Genomic DNA, 21,765 nt, shown 5'->3' with positions numbered 1-21,765 from the left:
TGGTCCCAAAGTTCACGCTGCTCTCCTGAAGCAGCTAATGAAGTGCTGACACACTGCTTAACACGGGGAGACAGAGTCTAACGAGGTCTGATTAAAGCCCTCCGAGCCGTCTTCGTCTTCATCTGGTAATTAAATACATAATAAACGGCGCATGAGTCGCAGCCATGACTGTGGATGGAGCATCTGAATGTAAAGACGCGTGTCATGTGTGCTCACGTGTCTGTTTATGCCTGTGTGCGTTTCTATCTTTATTTACCATATTTAAGCACATATATGCCAAAAAAACATCCCAGAAAATACAGAACAAGGATATGATAGGTTTATATATATATATATCTATTCTATTCTATCTACTATATATATGATATATAGTGTTTTATTCTTTATAAATCTGCGATTTTTTGGCCACATACAATATTAAATCTTGACATAAATGCTGACTTATGATTGCTAGAGCTAAAACAGTCTGATTATTTATTTTTTTATATTTTGGCAAAAATGTGCTGCTTTTCTCTGTTATACAATATTATAAAGTTAGTACTTATAAAGGTTTCGATGTGTCAGAAAGACAACACAAGACTTTCACCTTGGACTCAAGGACACGTACGGGTCATTTTTCATTATTTACGTACACGTTAAGGATAAAAAATCATAATAGGCAGACTAATTGCTAATGAAAAAAAAATGATTTGTGGCCATAGATTTCTAATAAAGGTTTAGATATCTGTCTGTTTTACTGCTGGTTTACAACAATACTGAATTAAACAGCCTCCGTCCAGAGATTTAGTGATTGTCCCAGTATTTAAAGGGCCAGTGTGGAAGATTTAGTGACATCTAATGGTGTACATGTAACTATAGCTAGTGTCAGAAAGAACAGTTATTTTCTGGTAATTATACACTAATTAAAACATAGTTATGAATATTATATTCCAGTTCTGCCATCAGCCCGTTAAATCTGACACACTGTACCTAAAAATCCTTTGTATCAACTTGTATTTTAAATTTCGGTGTTTGGTATTAAATCTTTGCTTACAGCTGGATCACACATTAAATAAATAAAGATGAGAAGAAAATAAAACATGGATTATTTGCACTTTACTTTTCTCTGCGAGTCTCAGCCCGTTATATAAAGTCTACTGGTGGCTCCTTTTATAGCAGGTTGCAGATTATTTCATTTGAATAATTTAAGAAGTAAAACTTTGTAATATCTAATAAGAAAATATTCAAAGATTAAAAGAATATCTCAAAAATTAACATAATTTTATGCAGCGTTTTTTTCTTTTTTTCTTTTTTCTCTAACCCGTTTAATTATGGTGACCCTGTAGATTCACCCCATGAAGGGTCCCGGAGCCGCTGATTTATACAGCCGGAATCAAGCAATGAAACAAATATGTTCAAACGTTCATGGTGCTGAGAGCTGAAGGTTTAGTTAAAGGCCAACTTCAGCCCAGTGGGTTCGCTGATGACTCTGTGTATGTGGCCCAAAGTGAGTGCAAAGTAAAGTGTTAAGGATTATTCATGAGCTCAGCTTTGGCCAGACTCCCTCTCTCTCTCTCTCTCTCTCTCTCTCTTGCTGGCTGTACATCTGTGCTTACTGTGCTTACATTCAACATCGCTGAATGTGCAACCATGATACAGCTGCAGGGAGGACACTCACACACACACACACACACACACACGCTATTTTAGCTATTCCTTCAGAGACACAGAACCTCCCACGCCATTATTGTGTAGTATAAATCCTGCACAGGTGTGTGTGTGTGTGTGTGTGTGTGTGTGTGTGTGGGTTGATGCCGTCTGTGTGTGAGTATTGTGTGTAGTAAAAAACTGTGCGACCCTGGCCTCGCATGACTTTTTTATGAGCATGTGTGTGTGTGTGTGTGTGTGATGGAGTTCGCTGCTTGCTGTGTTTCAGTACGGAGCAGTTGGTGGTGAAGATCCTGAAAGCTCTGGACCTGCCAGCGAAGGACGCCAACGGCTTCTCTGACCCCTACGTGAAGATCTACCTACTGCCAGACAGGAAGAAGAAATTCCAGACCAAGGTGACTCCCGCACTCACCTGTGGCGGTCTTTAAAACTGTGGAAACAAACCGTGACGAGGTCCGACTGTTTTTCCTTCTGCTGCTCCGATGACCCGGCCTCCTCATGGGGAATCATTACAGTTTCACTAATGTAATCTAATCTAATCTTGGGCATAATTTATTCAAGATAATGTGCTTCAGACTATTACAGGGCCACGTCTGCTCGGCTCCTGTGTGTTATTCTGGTGTTTGAGGACAGTTTAGTCAATATTTGAGTACATCTCAGGACGTTCTGTACCAGGAAATGTACCCGTAGCCCTAAAAAAAAAAATCCTCTCTTCTAATTTATTCTCTGAGGAGACGCTGAAGATTTACAAGCTCGGTGGCCTCACAAATGTGAGTTGTAGCTCTCTGTTTTATGTCCATAAATATCAGCGGCACTTTTTGTGCGGTTTGGGGGACGGAGCAGGGAGAAAAAGCTGAAATGGGTCAGAACTGAAAAGTGTGAAAAGCTGTACCAGTTTGAAAATTCTCCCCTTTGTGCGTCTGTCTCCTGTATGTCACAAAAGCCCCTTCAGCCATTGAAAAGCGTGAATGCTTCAGTCATTTGCATAATACAGCTCTGTCTTTTGTTTGGAGTGTCGATGATTGTTTCATTTCAATCGTACCCTCATTAACATGGGATTTTTTACACCGCTCCATATTTCGCCGGGCTTTTATCCTCTCCAACTCCAGTTTCAAAAGAGAGAAAACAAGACATCACCTCCGTGTAGATGTTCCGGCTTTGTGTTTCTGCTTTCTAAAGGCACAGTCGAGCGCCGGCGTCTCCATCGGCTGCATGTTTAATCCACAGCTAACAAGTAATCATCAAGTGCTAATAAGCCGGAGTGACAGAGCCACTCATGCGGCGACAAAAGTTGGATTTGGAAAATCGAGTGTGCGTCACATTGAAATGATCACTGGCTTTATTGCATGAGTGTTTGTAACAAACGCTTTCATCCCGACAGTAAATCAACCGATAGTGAAAAAAAATCTGAGTTGGCGATTGAAGACACATTTACAAATGTCGACCACAATGTGTTATAATATGATGAGCAGGGGAAATTACAGCTGCGGACGGCGTCCTCCGATGTAAAATGATCCGTTTTGTTGGACTTGTTACGGAGGTTGACAGATGGAAAGGGCAGAAAAGACAGAAAACAGAGGTGAACTCACGGGGAGTGTGTTGTGAACGTTTTAGTGAAAGAAATCCTGCCGCCGTGTACGTGTTGGGGAAACAAAATATTGAGTTTTAAACGTAGTTTTAGCTCTTTATTTCATTTCAGCCGCTTTGATTTGATTCTTCATCCCACAAGAAAAGGTGAAATCCACTTTTCTCCCTCTGGCCGAGGAACAAGGTCGCCCGGCGCGGCGGAGGTTAATTGTGTTGCTCAAGGACATTTTCGGCGGGCGGAATATCTCGTGATCGTGCATCGTTTTTGTACGAATGCAAATCGATTTAGAAATGCTTGAATTTGTATTCAATAACTTTCAGCGCGACGCGATTCATCGTACAGGCAGTTAAATCTGAGCTTTTATACAGTCGTCACAACAAGACTCAAACACTTGGTTCACAGTGAGGCCTTTTATGTTTCCAATTTGTAGAACTGGGTGCAAGAGCAGAAAACAGACAAAGAGAAAAAAACACACATCACTTGCAGAAACTCCTCAAATCTAAAGAAAAAGATTCAGTACAAGAAAAACACAGAAATGATAGTTCAGTGATTAAATGAAGAGCGGCTCGTTGATTACAGTGAGTGTTTAGCTCCAGCATTGAGCCACGTGTGACGGTTTCATTGGAGTCACAGATTAAAGACAAACCCGTCCCTCAGGTCACTCGAGAGCAGATGAAAAATATCCAGTTTGTTTACTTGAAGAAACAGTGAATCAGGTTGGAAATGTACTTTGGCTTTGAGTATTTTTCCACACCAGCGATACTCGAGGGCTTTGGAGGATTCAGAACAGCATGAGGAGTTGTCAAACAACCTGCTGGGTTTTTTTTTTTTTAAAGTTATCTTTGAAGAACTTTCTGTTCGAGTCTGTGACTGGAATGAAATCATCAATGCAAAAGTCTGCAAAAAAAACCCCAAACCATAGACATGGCCGGAAAATAAATGAGCTGATGCTTGAACATAACATACTGTGTAATATTCAGTACATAGACGGGGTATCGATAAAATAAATATGTAAGTCGGAGGGAAGGAGACAGGTTTGGGAATACTTACTTTACTGAGTAACAAGACATGAAAAATGGAATTAACTGTGTTTATACTGCAGCAAAATAAGCTCTGGTTTAATCGATTCTAACACACTTTCAAAACATATTTCAGGAAAGTAAACCTTTTTAAATATGGAGTACTTATTATTAATAATATATAGCGCATTATTTTTTGTTGCCGTGGAACAAAACATTAGAATAAGCCTGCGAGGAAGGGCATCCCTCTGCGGCTATGAAATAGTTTCATGCAGTCTAATACCCAAGAACTTAAAGTTATGATATCATATACATGTTTTCATATCTGCACAAACAGAACAAGGAACACCGTGGTGAGCTGTTCATGTATTCATGCAACAGATGAAACATTTCTCTGTTTCATCAACTGTTTTATGAAAAGCAGTATGAGGTCCATTGCTTTTAGTGACAGCACTTTACAATCAAGACGAATCATTAAATGTGGGAGAGACCACCCTTTATTCAGGAGTGCAGAGTATGTGGGCTGTAAAAGGAAGTAGTCCCTTGTTAACCCCCTTTTCAGTGTAATTATACTTTTGTTATTGGGCTGTAAAGTAATGCAGTTGTTTGTGCACTATATCCCTTGTAAGTGTTTCATTTGCACCCTGCATGTATAAAATAAGCACACTGTAAGTGTGAATTCTCTGACCTCCGTCTGTCTCTCTCCCAGGTCCACAGAAAGACCTTAAACCCAGTGTTCAACGAGACTTTTCAGTTCGGCGTGCCGCTGAATGAGCTACATTCCAGGAAGCTGCATTTCTCCGTGTACGACTTCGACCGCTTCTCCAGACACGACCTGATCGGCCAGGTAGTGGTGGACAACCTGCTGGACTTCAGCGAGGGCAGTGGGGACAAACCAGTCTGGAGGGACATCGTGGAGGGCACCGCGGTAAGGACGAGCCTCCGCCTCTGCAGAAATAACCACCCCCAAAAATAACCGCATTGATTCACAGAGGAGATGGCAAACGTTTAGATTTAAATGAGCCTTGTGGCGAAATCGGGCCGAAGCAGACATAGATAGGATAGAACCGGGGATGGAGCATATCGAACATGACACGTGTGACAGCTGCAATTCTAGATTTCAAGTAGAAATGCATGCATTCATGATGTGAAAATAAATCTGTATTACGGCTCAGACGAAAGAGAAAATGAATGAAAAATAAAGACATCATTAAGCGGTCACCTGAGTTCACATGAGAATCTAAAAAATGTGGACATGTGTTCATTTGCTGACAGAATGTACTGACATTGACAGAATTCAGAGTCTGTTCATGTTATAAATGATCTCATTTACCAATGCAGATGGAATGTAGTGTGCTCCTGTCATAGCCAAGGTGACTGTACTGAAGCAAAGAAAAGCCACAATCATTTCAATCTTATACGCAACATGATTAAAAACCTTTAAATCTTAATATCGGATGTTTTGAATACACTGAATTTACTGCACTGAAATATTAAACTAACTAACCGTCGATGTGAATTTATGCAGTTTGTGTTTCCCCCTCTTTGAAATTTCATTTCAATCTGTGCAAAGTCAAAAAAACATGATTTGATGTTGTCAAGCTGTATTCGCGGCTTTAAAATTCAGTTAGTAAATTTTGGATGAGGGAAAAGTCGAGCGGAAACATCAGGTCGCTCAGATTGGACCGGTGAAATCCGGACGCGGAAATTCAAAATGAAAAACTCAAACGAGAACATTCAGGCTGCGGAGGATAGTCAGCCGAATCAATCGCGCTTCTTCTGTCCTGACACGTCACGTTCTGTCAGTCGCGTGACAAAAAAGTGTCGTGTGTTGGTTAAGTTTCAGCTTCTCGCAGGATTCGATTGATCACAGTCTGTCTTTGCTTTCATATGACTCAAAGAAGCATGTGCATTATTGCATGTTGCCTGAACATCATACACTCGTACTGTTATTATCTAGATTCAGAGTCTGGTGATGTAAAGACACAGCACAGGAGAGTCCAGATGGATTACTGGAAAGGCACCGCCGGCCACATCCAAACTCGTCCAAGTAGATTTATATGAAATATTCATAGAAGGCTATTAGCAAATTAGACAGAGCGATGCCTTAAAATTTTTGGCATGGATGTTTCATTTATTAAATAAGTTTAAAGCATCAGCCTCTTAGCTTATTTCAATGTTTCGCCCAGGGAAGTATTGATTAGTGAGGCTCGAAGCCACTAAGGAGCCATCATGCCACAGTGTGACCTGAATAGCACCGGTGTCATTAGTGTGGTGCCACTGAGACCACAGGCAGCGAGAAGATCAGTAGATGGGAGTGGAGGGGGAGATATAAAAAGCCCGGGGAATCGTCACCTCTGCTTAACACTTTCCTCCACTCTGGGACATCGACAGATTGACATATGATTCATTTACAGTGACGGCACTTCCCCTCCGCCTAAACACTCTGCCTGTCCACATTAGGACGCCTGCTGTCACCCGCCGTCAGTCACAGATGTAGCTCTTTTCCTGGCCATAGACAATCATAGCGCAGCAAAGGATATCTGTCAGTTAGGAACAAAACACTATCTGTTTCTCAGGCCGTTTGTGTGTGTGTGTGTGTGTGTGTTTGTGTGTGTGTGTGTGTGATCACACCCGGCTCCATTCCTGATCCGTCTCTCTCTCTCTCGCTGTGTGTGTGTGTGTGCTGACCTACAGGAGAAGGCTGATCTCGGGGAGCTTAATTTCTCGCTGTGTTACCTGCCCACTGCAGGCAGGCTCACCGCTACAGTCATCAAGGCCACCAACCTCAAAGCCATGGATCTGACCGGCTTCTCAGGTAAAGGATTAACACACACACACACACATATCATGCTGCTGCGAGACCTCTGACTGGAAACTCATTTAAAGGAAGAATCTGACAGAAAACAGGTTTATATTGTCGTGTATTGACGACTCTCTTCGTGCTTGTTTGAGTGAAAAAGAATAAACAGAACACGAGGCTTCTTTCTTAAGGAATGCTCCTTTTTCTATTATAAGCCATTACATACTCTGAGTGCATGAAGAGAATCCTTGAGGTCAGATTAAAGACTGCTGAGGTCCCTATGGTCAGATTGCAGCCCCGATTCTCTCCCTGTGTTAAGGCGTTGCCCTGCTATATACTAATATGCAAATGAAGCGATTACATATTAATGTTATGAACGTTTCACCATACATTCTTCCGTATTTGGTAATGATGACCAGTGGTGCAAGATCTTGTCATCTCCAGGGCTTACAGCAATCTTGACATGTATACCTTAAATGGGGAGGCATACAGAAAATAGACATCTGTTTACTCTGCGAATTCCTATAAGTTCAAATAAAGCAGACTCAAAAATATACCACAATATCTCATTCTAGACGGTCAAAATGCAGAATAATAACTGCTATGACGACTCAGTGGACCAGAATCAGATGCAGCTACAAGATACAGAATCAGATTGAGGAGCATGACCTGTCGTTTGTCGGATAACTCTATCGCTTCTGCTTCCGTTCGCTTTCCTGTTCCTTCGTCCTGCGAGCAAAAAACCCCCCAAAAAGCTTGCACAGGCAAACTTTAATCAGAGAGACATTTTTAAAAAACCTAAATCAGTGGAAGTAGATGAAGAATGTTAAGGGGAGGAAGTGAATTACTGCAAATCTTTGCTAGAAGAACATTCAGTGCATCGAGCATCACCGGTTTGATCATTTTTAGCCGTGCATGCTGGATTTTCCCGTCAAGAAGTCTGAGCTGGAGTTTATACATTATGCATACGTTACCTGAAGCTTCAGAGTTCATTTGTTACCAACACAACAACCAGTAAAAAAAAAAAAAAAGTTATGTTCCAAAGCAAAATCAGCCGCAGGTGTAGCAGCAATTACGTCTGCAGAAAAGCAGCAATAGCTCCACCCGCGCTATCAAGGAGATGCGATTGCTAATTCTAATATTGAATCAACAAAAAGGCGTGAGAAGCTTTTTATTCGTTAGTTATCCTTCACTTAAAGACTCGGGCGATTGCAACGGCGACGGCCTCTCACGTTAAATGAGATCTGAAATGATAATGGCCGCGTGTGTTATTGTCCCAGTGATCCCGGGAGGATCGCGGAGCCTGAGAGATGCTTAAAGATGCTGCATAAAAAGTGAGTCTGTGTGTGTGTGTGTGTGTGTGTGTGTGTGTGCTGCTGTCACCGAGCTGCACATGTTGAACGGATAACTGAAGTGATTCAACCCGTGCTGCTTTCTCTACCTTTGTGTTCTTAATCCAGCTTTGCCAAGGTGACTTGATTTTCATGCCTTTCATGTGTTACAGACGCGGATACCTGCGAGCGTAATACCCAGCAGTGCTTGCAGGAGTCCCCCTCTTATCTTTTCCTCTTTGCTCCCCCCTCTTTCTTCTTTGTCGCTTCTCATCCCATCTTGAATCTTTTCTTTCCTCCCCTCCTCCCCTCCGTCCTCGCCGTCTTCCTTTCGTCTCTCTCTCCTTCAGACCCGTACGTGAAGGCCTCTCTGATCTGTGACGGGCGAAGGCTAAAAAAGAGGAAGACCTCCATCAAGAAGAACACACTGAACCCCACGTACAACGAGGCGCTGGTGTTTGACATTCCCAACGAAAATATAGAAAGCGTGTCCATCATCATCGCGGTGATGGACTATGACTGGTGAGATGAATCTGGGGTTGTTGCTGTGAGAGCATGCTGCTTATGCGGCGCGATGTTTGCTGTTACTTTTGGGTTGTCGCATTGGGATTGGTGTTGAGGGCCCCCCCCCCCTCCTGGCGGACGTTCCCCACCTCATGAATAAGCATGATTTATGCTAATGCTGAAGGAAGAAGCGTAACCCTGCCAGTGTTTTGTCTGTCTGACGCTCGCAGCAACACTTGGCTGACTTGATGTGTTTGTGTATTATGTAGCCTGCCCTTCATTTGGCATCACCATAGGTGTGCGCTTTTGTATGTTTGTGCCCGTGCCTGCACCCCCGCTGACACCAGGCTTTTATGCAGGGCTGTGTGTATTTGTGAGCTGCTGTTCAATATCCTTCCTCGGCCTCTGTACTCTTTTCCCAGTACTCAAAGTTGATAAATGAGACTCTCTCTGCCTGTTTCTTACAAGCCCTCTGTCTCTCTCTCCCCCTGCTTTATTATACCCTCGCTCTCTCTCCTTTCCCTCCACCCCTCCTCTTTTATTCCCCACTCTGCTCTCCATCTCTCCGTCTCCCCCCTCGTCCTTGCCTCCGTTCCCTCGCTGCTGCGTGTCAGTATCGGTCATAACGAGGTTATAGGGATGTGTCGTGTGGGCAGCGAGGCTGAAGGTCCAGGGAGGGAGCACTGGGCAGCCATGCTGGCCAATCCACGCAAACCAATAGAGCACTGGCATCAGCTTGTGGAGGTAATGACCATATGATTGTGTGTGTGCGTGTGTGTGTGTGTGTGTGTGTGTGCGTCCATGAGTATGAGCTCATAGCACATATGTTATGTCCAGCTCTGTTGTGCCTGGTAACCAAAATGATTTTTATCATGATCATTAGAAGTAGTACTGCAGTAGTACTACTGATAGTAGTACAGGAGTAGGTATATAAAGTATTAGCAGTACTAAATTATCAAAATGAATGGACTCGAGCAGAATGGGTCATTAAGTGGAGCAAATTTTAATTACTTTATATTGTTGGCTAATTAATTTATAATGATGCATCATATTTTAAAAGCTAATTATATGTTTTGCACACAGTGGATACACTAGAGTTAAATAAAAAATAAAAAATAAAGTTATATATTTTCAAATTGTACTGGAGCTAACGTAGCCCAGCGGTCACCAAACTTTTTTTGGAGCGTCCGTCAAGGTGTGTTGGAGGATAAATATGATGAAATAAAATGATACGACCGACATAAAGACAAATATAAAGTGCATAAAAAATACAACTCACCATTATGATGAATTAGTGTGTGAGCCCTGAGCTTGTTTCTCCCATCGAGGCGATGTGAGACTTTCTTTTGGATTTTCCAAAGACATTAATTAAATTTTTTTTTTAATCATTTGACCGACACAAGTGTCTTGACACGAGGCACAGATGGATGCATCTGGTCATTTTTAAAACGCATCTTAAGACCCATCTTTATTCCTTGGCTTTTAACCCTGCACGAGACTCTGTTTCTGTTTTTGCTTTATTATTATTTTAACATTGTTTTATCGTTTATTATTGTTTTTATATTGTTCTTATGTTTTATGTCATATATGTCTTATATTTCATGTGCAGCACTGTGTGTCAGCTTATAAAGGGCTTTATAAATAAAGTTGAGTTGAGTTGAGTTGAGATTTTTCAAAATAAAACATCTCTCAGACTCTGATAATCAATAAAATATGTTTTTATTCGCTCTGTCTGTGCGGCCCTGTCTAAAGGAGCCAACCCTGTTGCTAAACAATACAAACAACACAGATTAAACAAATGAGGTGTAATATGTTCATTATTTATGCTTTAGAGGTTATGGCAGGCAGATTGTGTTATCTCTGGACCGGGCTAGCTGTTTCCATTGATTTACAGTCTTTATGCTAAGCTAAGCTAAGCGTCTGCTGGCTGTAGCTTCATATCTCCCCAGAGGAAATGAGGCCGGTATCAGTCTGAGAACAGTAATAATAAAAGCAGCAGCGGTCCTGGTGGTGGTGGTACTCTAACATAACATTAGGATCATTTGGAGGAAGTATATAATATCATATTAAAATTTCATTGATTTCAACTGAATGTATAAAAAGTGCCATGAAATATTAATAAAAGCAAAAAAAATCTCTGTCTCCCTGCAGGAAAAAGCAATTGGCACGTTCGTGTCGAAGAGTGCTACAGCATCCTCCCCTAAGCCGCATATCGTGGTGGACAGTCCTCACTCCGATTAAAACTGTGAGCGTCTCTCACACACTTCTTCTTTCCTCTGCACCACCAGCGAGCGTTCACACCTAACTGTTAGATTGTTTTCCAGACAACGGCGTATTGTAAAAAAGCTGTTCCATTATTCCACATACGTCCTTGTAAACAGGACTCACTGTCCTGGAATTTTAAAGTACATCCACACACACACACACACACACACACACACTGTGCGGCAGCTGCAGCAGATGCTCTCAAGTCAGAGAAAACTGGTGGAGTCTTTAAAAGCATGACCTAACTGTGAGTGTGTGATAAAGTGGAAGCTGTGGAGCTGTCAGATGTGGAAGCTCTAAGGCAGAAGCATCTGTATAATCTAGATGTTATGGGTTATGTAACGCTCCCCCACCCCTCCTCCACCCTCAAACTTACAGTGCTGCATACTGTTTATATATTCTCTCGCCCCCCTGCTGTTTCTCTCATGCTTAATCTCCCTTATTCCCTCTCTCCTCAGGTCATTCTCATCTCTCCAGCTCCAGACTTTCTCCTTTCTTTCCTCTCATCTGTGAATAATTCTCTCCATCAAAGAAAGAGAGAGACGCAGGGACACCGCTAGTGTCCAACTGCTAGTGCCGTCTTTGCTCCTGCTAATGAATCCTCCCAAGTCCTGTGCTGTCTTTACCGAGCCGGGAGTCCAAAAAAAAGAAAAAAACGAATAAATAAATTTAAAAAAATACAACGACATCCATCATAAGCTACACTTTGAGCATCAGACTACACATTTACAGACACACAAGACACTAAATGGTACAGTAGGACTGATATCGGGTGTAAATTTGGGATCATATAACTCACACACACACACACATATACACACACGAATACACACAGAGTTAGTAGTATGTGCGTAGTTCATGTGTGCTTCAGATTAGTGTAGTATTTCATCTAGGAAGGAGTGTGATGTGACAAACTTTTCTCTCTTGAAAACAAACAAAAAAAATTAAAGAAAAAAAAAAAAAAGAAAGCCATCGTAGAATGGTCATTTCAACCAGGACCAAAGGTTCATGCCCTTGTACAGACTATAAAAGAAGAAAATCACTATGTCGATATTTTTCTTTGCAACATTTTGGTGTACAGTCTACGCCGTACTGTCTGGGAAAACATCTCACGTAGTACTTAGCAGGACGAAACACCTGAGGTGGATTCCCCCCGGCCATTTTGGACGCCTTCTCCAGATGCCGTACCCTCTTGTTTCAAGACTCTTCACTTATTTTTCCCCCAGAGGAAAGACGACGAAGCATCCGGTGGTCTTTATTGATGTCAGAGGAGCGGGAAAAACTTGAGGACGGACTCATCGGTTTAAGCATGTTAAAGCAACCTTGAAATGTGTCCCTCTTTGTCACACTCCTCATGGTGCTCATCGGTATCGTTTTTTATGGTTTTGCTTTGTCGTTTGTGTGACACTGTATACATCAAATCATCCGAAAAGGAGTTCATTCATGCCATTTTTTTAAAAAGTCCACCGAGGATACGATGGCGTGAGCTCCTGAGAGATTATGGACTAGTTGATCGTCCTCTGCTTTCTGGCCAAACACGGCAGACTTTTCCTGATGTAGGACTGCACAGGTGGAACGAAACCTGCCTTTTCGGATCGGACCAGCATCTGTTTGGATTGCACTCGCTGAAGGATGTATTCCACAGGGAAGGATATCACCACTCTACTTTATTTTTCTATCATTCCAGGACTTCTTCTTCTTCTTCTTCTTTTTTTTTTTTTGTTGTTGTTTCCTCTTCTTCTCTCAAGAAGTCATCGTCCAGCTTCGACTGAGAAAAAAAGAGATCTTCAAAGTCCACATCACGCCTGTGACGAGACTTTAGAAGGACACACACACGTCCCGTTGTTGCTTTTACTAGTGTGTGTTTCCGTGTTTGTGGGCGTGTTTGTTTTGTATTTGTGCGCGTCCGTGTGTGTGTGTGTATGCCTGTGTGTGTGTCACTGTGACCTTGTGTGTGACACGTTCCTGTGCTCACCTCCTCCCTCCCTCCCTCGTCCTTCTCCTGTCTTTGCCTCCCCCCCTCCTCACACCTTAAATCCCGGCATCCACAGACTGAAAACGCTCGTCTCCGGAGCCAAATGTGTCTTCTGTCCTGTGTCTTTACAAGGAGCCATTTTGTGTGTATGTATGTGTGTGTGTGTGTGAGAATGTGTGTGTGTGTACTATACGTGCCTCATTGCACTAGGTGGGGAAACACTGTCTTTCATAGACATTAGTTTGTATTGTCTATGTCGTCTCTGAAAATCAGCTGCCAATCATTCAGCCCTCCTCTCCTCTCTAACCCTTTGCCTGATGTAAGTAACCGTGTTGATCGTGTACTTCTTTCAGTAATTTGTGTACTGTATGTCCGAGGGGGGAGCAAAAAAAAAAAAACAGATGGCACAGTGATTGAAAATTAAATTGTTGGGTGTGTTTTGATTAAATTTACGAGGTGGAAAACAAAAAAAATGAAAGAGGGAAAAAGAAAAAAAAACATCCGAGGCTCATTTGTTACAGCCTACAGATCGTGACAAATTTAGATCCCCTTAAAGCAAGACAACAGGGAGGAGGTGTTATGAGAAAACGAGCGCCTGGACTTTCTGCACTTCCTGAGTAAAAAAAAAACAAAACAGACTTCTTATAAAGCCATGTCTGTCACCGCTACTACTACGACTACTACTACCGTAACCTCAGCAAAACAACAGTACAACACCTCACTACAGCTACTTGTATTGCTATCGTTGCCATTTCTCTTTCATCCTCTCTCACACACACACACACACACTTTTAATGGAAGAGTGTGTGTGTGTGTGTGCGCGTGTGTGTGTGTGTTTCAGTGGGAGGGATCTAGTTTCTTTCTCTTTAACTCTCAGACCGTGGAAGTGCAGTGAGACTTGTGCTTGATCGGGTGGTGGTGGTGGTGGTGGTGGTGGTGGTGACCTGACACATCCCGCCATCATACCTGCAAGTATTCTGTGTGGTTTGTCAGCTGGGGGATTATTGACCAGCTTGTATAAGTAGATATGGTATTGATCCATCGGTCTCCAGGCCCCATAACTCTCTCTCTCTTTCCCAGCCTCCCTCCCTCTCTCTCTCCCTCTCTCTCTCTCTCTCTGCTTGTGTCTACCCCTTTCTGTCCCTCGTGTTACCGCCTGGTGATAGATTACAAAACTGGTAGCGTTCTCTCCTCTCCTCCCGTCGTCCGCCTCCTTTCTTTCCGTTTCTGATCACCGTCTGATAACTCATCCTCTCGTTCTCCGGCAAACCCTTTCACCTTTCCTCCTCCCCCCTTTCCTCACCTATCCCGTTTCTCGCCCTCGTCCCGTCCTCTATCTCACATCCCTCCATCTTGCCTTCTTTCTTTCTGTGTTCGACACCCCCCTCCTGCTCCTCCTCCTCCTGCTCCTCCTCCTCCTCCTCCCTCTCTATTCTCTCTCCTCTCTCTCGCTGTCTTCTCGTGTTAGTGCAGTTCTGAATGGTCATGGGGAAACATGTTTGCATGCTTATATTAACATGAATGATGTCAACTTGATGCAATGAAAAATTATATAAGTGATGCTTTAAGCAAAATCTGACAATGAACTTGATACTAATACTACTAATGACGACTCAATGGAGACCTAGCAATTGTTTATCTCTGTGGTCAAAAACAACGATGATGATGTATTTATCTTTCTCGAATTGGTATTTTCTTTTTTGATTTTCAAATGTTTGGGGGTTTTTTTTATATATAATTTATTCAAGAGGTTTACTTTTTTATTGGTTAATGCTGAGAATTTGAGTGAGGGGTTCAGTCGGGACAGCTGTACCAGGTCGCAGGATTTAGGTGAATGTGTAAGTAACAGTGTGGCTGAAGCAATGATAATGGAAATAAAGGATATGTATCATCCAGCTCTCCGTGTCTCTGACTTCTTTCAATCCACCGGGCTGGGGAGGTAGAAGAGGTGCTGAAGCTACTGTGACACAAACTCAGGCAAAGGCGGTGTGCTATATATAATACGCAGTGCCCGGGGCACTTCAGACCGTACACTGGCTATATTTGACTCCTCGTGGAAGGTAGGACACTCTACCTGGACCCAAGCTGAACTTCAGCAGGCTCTCCTCTCTGACTTTTCTGCTCTGCATTATCGTGCGTAATTATTCAGCCACTTTGTCATGAATTCTTTATTGTGGCTGCGTTTTGCCTAAATGCAAAATGGAGCATGGCTGCCTGGCCTGTGTGTGTGTGTGTGTGTGTGTGTGTGTTTGTGTGTGCTCCCCCCTCCTCCTCTCCGTTATCTGGCCTCCTTACTTGTATTTTATTTTTAAAACACTCATATTATTTGTCATGCAGTTATTATCTCTCCTTAAAGCGAAGATGCACACCAGTAGCAATCAGCAACTCCAGCGCTTCAGCAGAAAGCACACACAGAGAGAGAGAGAGAGGAGGAAGGCCGAGCAAAGACGTGCAGGGGAATGACAGCGAAGGAGGAGTAGGAGAGGATTAAACAAATGAAGGAGGATGAAGAGCTGGAGAATGCCAGTATGGAGGAGGAGGAGGAGGAGGAGGAGGACACAAATGGGAAAACCTAAAGAAGAGAGGGGGATAGCTGCATGCAGGATGTGTGTGTGTGTGTGTGTGTGTGTGTGTGTGTGTGTGTGAGTGTGTGTGTAGAAGTGGGAGCAAAGAGGTGGAGGAGGATATAGCTCTGTATATAGACACACTCATCACGGGGGCACCTGCAGCACACAGCCAGTGTTAACAGCTGAAGGAGAGCGAAACACACACACACACACACACACACACACACACACACACACACGTGACAACGCACCAGTTAGCACGGCTTCGACGCCGTAGACTGTCGAGAGAGAGAGAAAAGTAAAAGGAGGAGGGGCCGGTGTGGTGGCGAGGGATGGGGGGGCTGCTGTCTCCATGGCAACGTTCCCACAGTGGAAAAAAAAAAAAAATCATTTAGTCGGAAAGACATTTCACTCAGTTCAGTGAGCTGAAAGAGGCAGAAGAGAGGGAGGGGGAGCAAGTTAGAGACGAGGGGGGAGGTGTGTGTGTGTGTGTGTGTGTGTGTGTGTGTGTGTGTGTGCGATATAAAGCTGTTTGTGTCACACTGGAGGGATTTATCCAAAGTAAGCTGACAGCGAAGGCATAAGAGCTTATTGCTAATATATCTGATTATTAAACATCACGTTAATGAAGTCCCCTTGTGTCATTAAAAGATGAATGCAATAGCTCTGCGTGCATCACATGTGTGCATGCAAAAAAAAGAAAAGGTAGTCCAAACTTTTTTGTTTGTCCCCGTCCTGAGAGCACTGCGACCTTTTTACAAGAGCACTTATTATGCCACGTATACAGTTTTTAACATTTTATCCCAACACTATAAATAATACCCCAAAACCTTTCAAAATAATGAATTCAATGAATGCGTGCAAGTGGAAACCTCCACCAGTACGAGTAGTATTAAAGTAGCTTGGCTCTGCAAGGGAGGAAAGTGTATTAATACAGGAGCCCGGGCCCCGGGATCTGACCTTCTCCAGAAATTGCTTTCACGGAAGAACTTAAAGATGTTTCTCCTAACAAACAGAAAGTTCGGTGAAACATCCTTTGACATGATATCTCTGCTGCCGTGGCTTTAAACGAGGAAGAAGGAGGAATTTATGAACGTGGCTTTCTTTGCAAAATGAATAAAAGAATCTTGCCATTTGAATGGAAGCAACAAAAAAAAATCCATATTTGAGCTTTATCCTTTTTCATAACTCACTACTTCTACTGCACAGCACACCCGGTGTCAGACTCAATATAAAAAAAGCCCCAGGGACTGGCAGGGGAGGGTACTACCACAGCATCACGAACGCTCTTGGTAGTTCAGGTAACCCATTTCTGTGGATGTCAGTGTATCAGCATGCTGGCTGTGATTACCTGTTGTGAGCGTACCATCTGGCCCTCAGCATCCCAGCTGGGTACCACTGCCAGGAGACGGATTGTCTTTACCACGCCACCTGGACCTCGCAGACATGGAGCACCAAGGCACAGACCATATTTCTCATTCATATTTTATTATGTCATTCTCGGACCGAACACAAAGCAAAATAAAGAAAAGAGAGAGAAAAAAAAACATTGTCTGGTTTTTTCCAAAGGCACACCCAGAGAGCAGGCTTTCTATAATTGCTTGGCAACTGCTGGCATTGTGTGTGTTGAAGTTCAAAGTAGTGAGACACACAGAACATCCCTCCGAGCTGCAGAAAGCATCAGAGTTGCAAAGTGAAAGGGTGCCTACGCATGCACATTCACACACACACGAACATTCGTGATCTGTTCTGTCAGTTTAATTTGGACACGTAGCTCCACCACAACAAAAACATCTGTAAGGATCACATCTAGGGGTTAGCCTTGGGCATAAGCCGTCCCCTCAGATGAACTTTTCTTGGGTCACTGGATGAGGCCCTGCGTAACGACGCCCCCGAACGGAAAAGCCACTTGAGCACACAGCTTGTTGCCCTCCTTAGAATTTGGGTTAAATTGATATGGAGCATTGTTTCTGTGGGAGTTTTTGAGTTTGATGAGCTCTGAAACCTTTTCGCTGAACGCTGTGCTGAGCTGAGCTGACTGGCTGGCTTGCTGGCTGGCAGGGCCACAGGGGACTGGATGCTATTGTTGGATCCACATACACAATGCGCCAATGTGTTACAACTACAAGTTAGCTGCTGGTGTATTGCGCTAACCTGACAGCAGGTTAGCGCGCTGATGGCTGCTGTAGTAATTATTATGCTCTTGTTTTCAGGTCGGAGGTTTTTTGGAGAGGATGTGAAGTGTTGTGTTAAATGGAAAAACACAGAGAAACATGCACACCGGCTGAACCAGGAGAGCCGGGTTCAGTGTCTCATGTATGAAACCACAAACGTGTAGAAGATATATTTCCCCACAGTGCATCAAGACTCAGTCTAAATATGTACATATAGATACACAACCTCAAGGTTTTCTGGCAGTCGGTGAAGAAAACACCTTTTCAGTTACCATCTGTAACCTTGCCTCTCTGATACACACAGAGCATCTACTGTACTTACAGTAGATATCTGCTGACATCTCCTGGAGAGTTGTTTCAACAGCACTTTTGTTGCAGGGAGCTTTGTTTCAAACGTTAAATATAGACTGGAACACGCCTGAAAAGAGAATGCAAAAGGCTTATATGATGAATTACTTCTATATCTTAGCAGAAACAGCCTCATGAATTCCAGCCATCTGTCAATATCTGAAGAAATGTGGAGTAACTCAAGCTCCTCACCAGCAGAGCTGCCTCACTCTCAAGTCTCAGCTGTATTGGATCAAAGGGATATGTCATGATCTTTTCAAAAGTGTAACATGCTCCAGGGCTGCAGTCATGAAGGCCTACCTGCTTTATGTCAGCACATCTCATATGCAGTATAATAACCATTTACTGACATACATACATCAGTAATAGTCTAATTTTATGCATGATCCATGATGATAAAGATACAGAAAACTAGAAATGCATGACAGAAAATAGCCCCCCTCCTCGAAGTAAATCAGGTGAACTCATGTCTTACTCATGAATGATGATGACGATAATCACGAATGATGTTTCAGGTGTGAACTCACTTTCTATGTGCTCACTGCAAGAATCATGCTGAAGGTCAATATTCGGTTGGAGTCGAGTCTTCAAGCAGCACTAATTCTGCTGCTGTTCACGTAGTGCCAGGAACATGTTCAGGATTACGATTAAGATCTCTTCCCCTCCAGACCGAGCATCCGCCCCGGCTCCACGCTTAAATCAAACATGTTTTTTTTTTTTTATAAGACAAACCTGAAGGTGATCTTTGGCTGATTGTGATATGCTCGTTCTTTTGCACTCTGTCTGTCTGCTGGCTCTCTGCTCTGTCTGCCTCCGGGTGGCCATTAGATGGATTTGAGGCAGATACGATAACAGACGACCTTTCTCACGACTGATGCCACCAGAGGAACAATCGCAGAGAGTGAGGTGGAGAGGTTCAAGTCAAGATAATGTCCGGTGGTGACCTCATGTCTGCGGGCTTCATTTGTTTTGTTTTATAAATAAATAGAAAGCTAGTGTAACTAAATATCTCTCAATAAAGAGTAGGGCTGTCATTCAGAATTTGTGAAACTGTATATTATATTTCATACATATATATTGTATTATAAAACTTTTATCTTTTATAGTCTACTCATCTCTTTACATGTCTCTCTGAAAGCAGTGGTAGAATGAAACTAAAGACTTTTTTTTAAATTCTGCTTCACTATAAATTTGAGGTACTTCTACTCAAGTTTTCCTTTTTACTTCACTACATTTATCTGACACAAGTACAATGTGATCAGTCGATGAATCAGTGATTATATTGGACGACATCAGATGCAGTTTTATGCACAATAAATGAGCTCCACCTCAACAGCAGTATATATTTTTGCATTGAAGTATTCTGAATACTTCCTCCATCACTGCTATAAAGTGGCCAAAGTTGATCAGACAACGAGTCTATTCTCAGATCTCAGATCTTCATGTGTGTCGTATAATTAAAGTTACTTTTGGTTTATAAAGCAGTGACAGCATACATTACTGACTGAGTGCACATGTCACCGGGGACACGTGTTCTTACTCCCCAGAGACAAAAGCAGCATTGAGTTTTCATGCAGCACATATCTGGAACAAGGTCCTGGAAAACCAGAGGTCTGCTCCAACTGTGCTTTCATTTGGGTTATTCATACAGTATATCTTACACTGCACTATATATACGATTTTTAGTTTATATTGGATTTTTGTTTCCTTAATATCGAGTCTCGCTGCAGCGCCTTTTATATGTCATGTAAATAGATGTACACATGCAAATTGTGGAGAGAGATGGTGGAGTGATGGGCAGACACCCAGAGCAGCGCCCTGCCAGCAGCTGAGGGAGGAGAGGGGGGGTTCAGCGCCTTGCTCAAGGGCAGCTCGGCAGTGCCCAGGAGGTGAACTGGCACCTCTCCAGCTACTTTTTTTTTTCCATTCATTTTTATTTAATGGGACAAGTACAGTATTAATAATAAAGGATTACATTTGATGTACCAGAGTTATCTTACAGCTGCTTTTCATCTGCAGACACAATGAAAACATATTACAGCACAATAACAAACAGTACAAAGCAAAAAACACACAGGACACACAACATACACCCACAATGTCAGTGGTAACAGAGCTGAGTATCCTTTAGCAGAGTTTTTAATGTGGTTTTAAATGTACTGATGGAGCTGCAGCTCTTTATATCGTCAGGTAGGACTGTGGCTTTCACAGAGAAGGCTGATCGCCCAAATGCAGAGCGTCGAAATGGTACGGTCCAATCTGTGCAGAGGATATTCTGGAGGATCTAACAGAGCTTACTGAGCGAGTATACACTTATTTACACTATCACTTTTACACTACAATACTTTTACATCATGCCACTTTTTATACCACTTAACTTATCTGTTTTTGAAGGTTGATTGTTTGGGTTTTTTCGTGGTTATTGTGTAGTCATAGATACTTCTGTTCATATCATTTCTATCTGTTTATTGTGTTTTTGTTTTTTGTTTTGGCCTCTACTACTTTTGTTTTTCTATCTTGCTGCTGTTACAAGTGAATTTCCCTGTGGTGGGATAAATAAAGTATATATCTAATCTAATCTAATATCTACACAAAGTTTTAACATTTTATAAACAAGGCACAAATTCAAAGCTCAGTAAATTGTATTTTTCCAGCACAGTGATGGGAATGCATTGGCTTTTTGTTTGTATATGGATTCAAGAGGTCTTCTGGTTGTTTCTCCAGGCTGCAACACGGGTGTATGCTCCTTTTAGCATATTTAGTATTTATTTTGATTTTAATTTTATTTATTTTAGTACATTTTAATGTCTCAGGTATTTTTATTCTTATTTATTCTAGTTATTTTAACACTGACTGGTGACTTTAATGCTAGGATTTTATTGCACTGACTGACTAGAAGCACTTTCAATCTCGTTGTACCTGTGACAATGACACTAAAGATCTATTCTCTAACATGTAATACAATAAGAATCATAGCGTGCATGAATATCTTGGACATAGACATAAATAAATACATAAGTTCAGTTCAGAGCTTTATTGTCCCTCCAGGGGAAATTTGATTTGCAGTGACAATGCAACTTACACAACAAACAATAAACAGACAAACAGTGACATAGAACAATGACGCAAAGTAAAGCACAACCAAAACTTGATTTGAACAATCCTAAATGAAGTTATGAATATAAGTGACAGAAGGAAAAAAAAGTCTATAAAAGATAAAAAGATAAACAAATGCCACAAGAACAGTGCAATTTAAGAGTTGTGCAAATGAATTGCATTGATTGCACGTGGAACAAAGGAGAATTTATACCTATTTGTTCGTGCCCTGGGTAGCATGTATCTCCGTCTAGACGGCAGAGAAATAAATTCCTGCAACAATGTGTGGTCAGGGAGTAGACAGGATGGACCGAGCCTTCTGTAGGACTCGTCTGTCAAAGATCTCTGAGAGACAGAGCTGCTGCATGCCAATTATCTTGTTGGCATCTCTCACAATTTTGAAGAAGAAGAAGAAGATATACTTTATTAATCCCTCAATGGGGAAATT

At 42.3% G+C, this 21,765-nt stretch overlaps 1 protein-coding gene across 2 annotated transcripts in view; it reads left to right on the top strand.

The window, feature by feature from the left end:
- The window catches only part of syt3 (synaptotagmin III), a 33,579-nt gene extending 18,552 nt beyond the window's left edge, over window positions 1–15,027 (top strand). For both annotated transcript variants that reach the window (XM_027285648.1, XM_027285647.1), the window contains exons 8-14: window positions 1,916–2,042; window positions 4,964–5,182; window positions 6,952–7,072; window positions 8,739–8,910; window positions 9,507–9,636; window positions 11,044–11,137; window positions 11,616–15,027. In XM_027285648.1, coding sequence (XP_027141449.1) covers window positions 1,916–2,042; window positions 4,964–5,182; window positions 6,952–7,072; window positions 8,739–8,910; window positions 9,507–9,636; window positions 11,044–11,133 — 859 coding nt within the window. In that variant the 3' untranslated portion in view covers window positions 11,134–11,137; window positions 11,616–15,027. The remainder of the gene's footprint in view (window positions 1–1,915; window positions 2,043–4,963; window positions 5,183–6,951; window positions 7,073–8,738; window positions 8,911–9,506; window positions 9,637–11,043; window positions 11,138–11,615) is intronic.
- The last annotated feature ends 6,738 nt before the right edge of the window (window positions 15,028–21,765 follow it).

This window comes from Larimichthys crocea, chromosome XII (genome assembly GCF_000972845.2).
Source record: "Larimichthys crocea isolate SSNF chromosome XII, L_crocea_2.0, whole genome shotgun sequence".
NCBI classification, from domain to species: Eukaryota; Metazoa; Chordata; class Actinopteri; family Sciaenidae; genus Larimichthys; species Larimichthys crocea.
The sequence above is the reverse complement of the archived record's forward strand: the minus strand, read 5'-3'. Positions and strand labels throughout refer to the sequence as shown.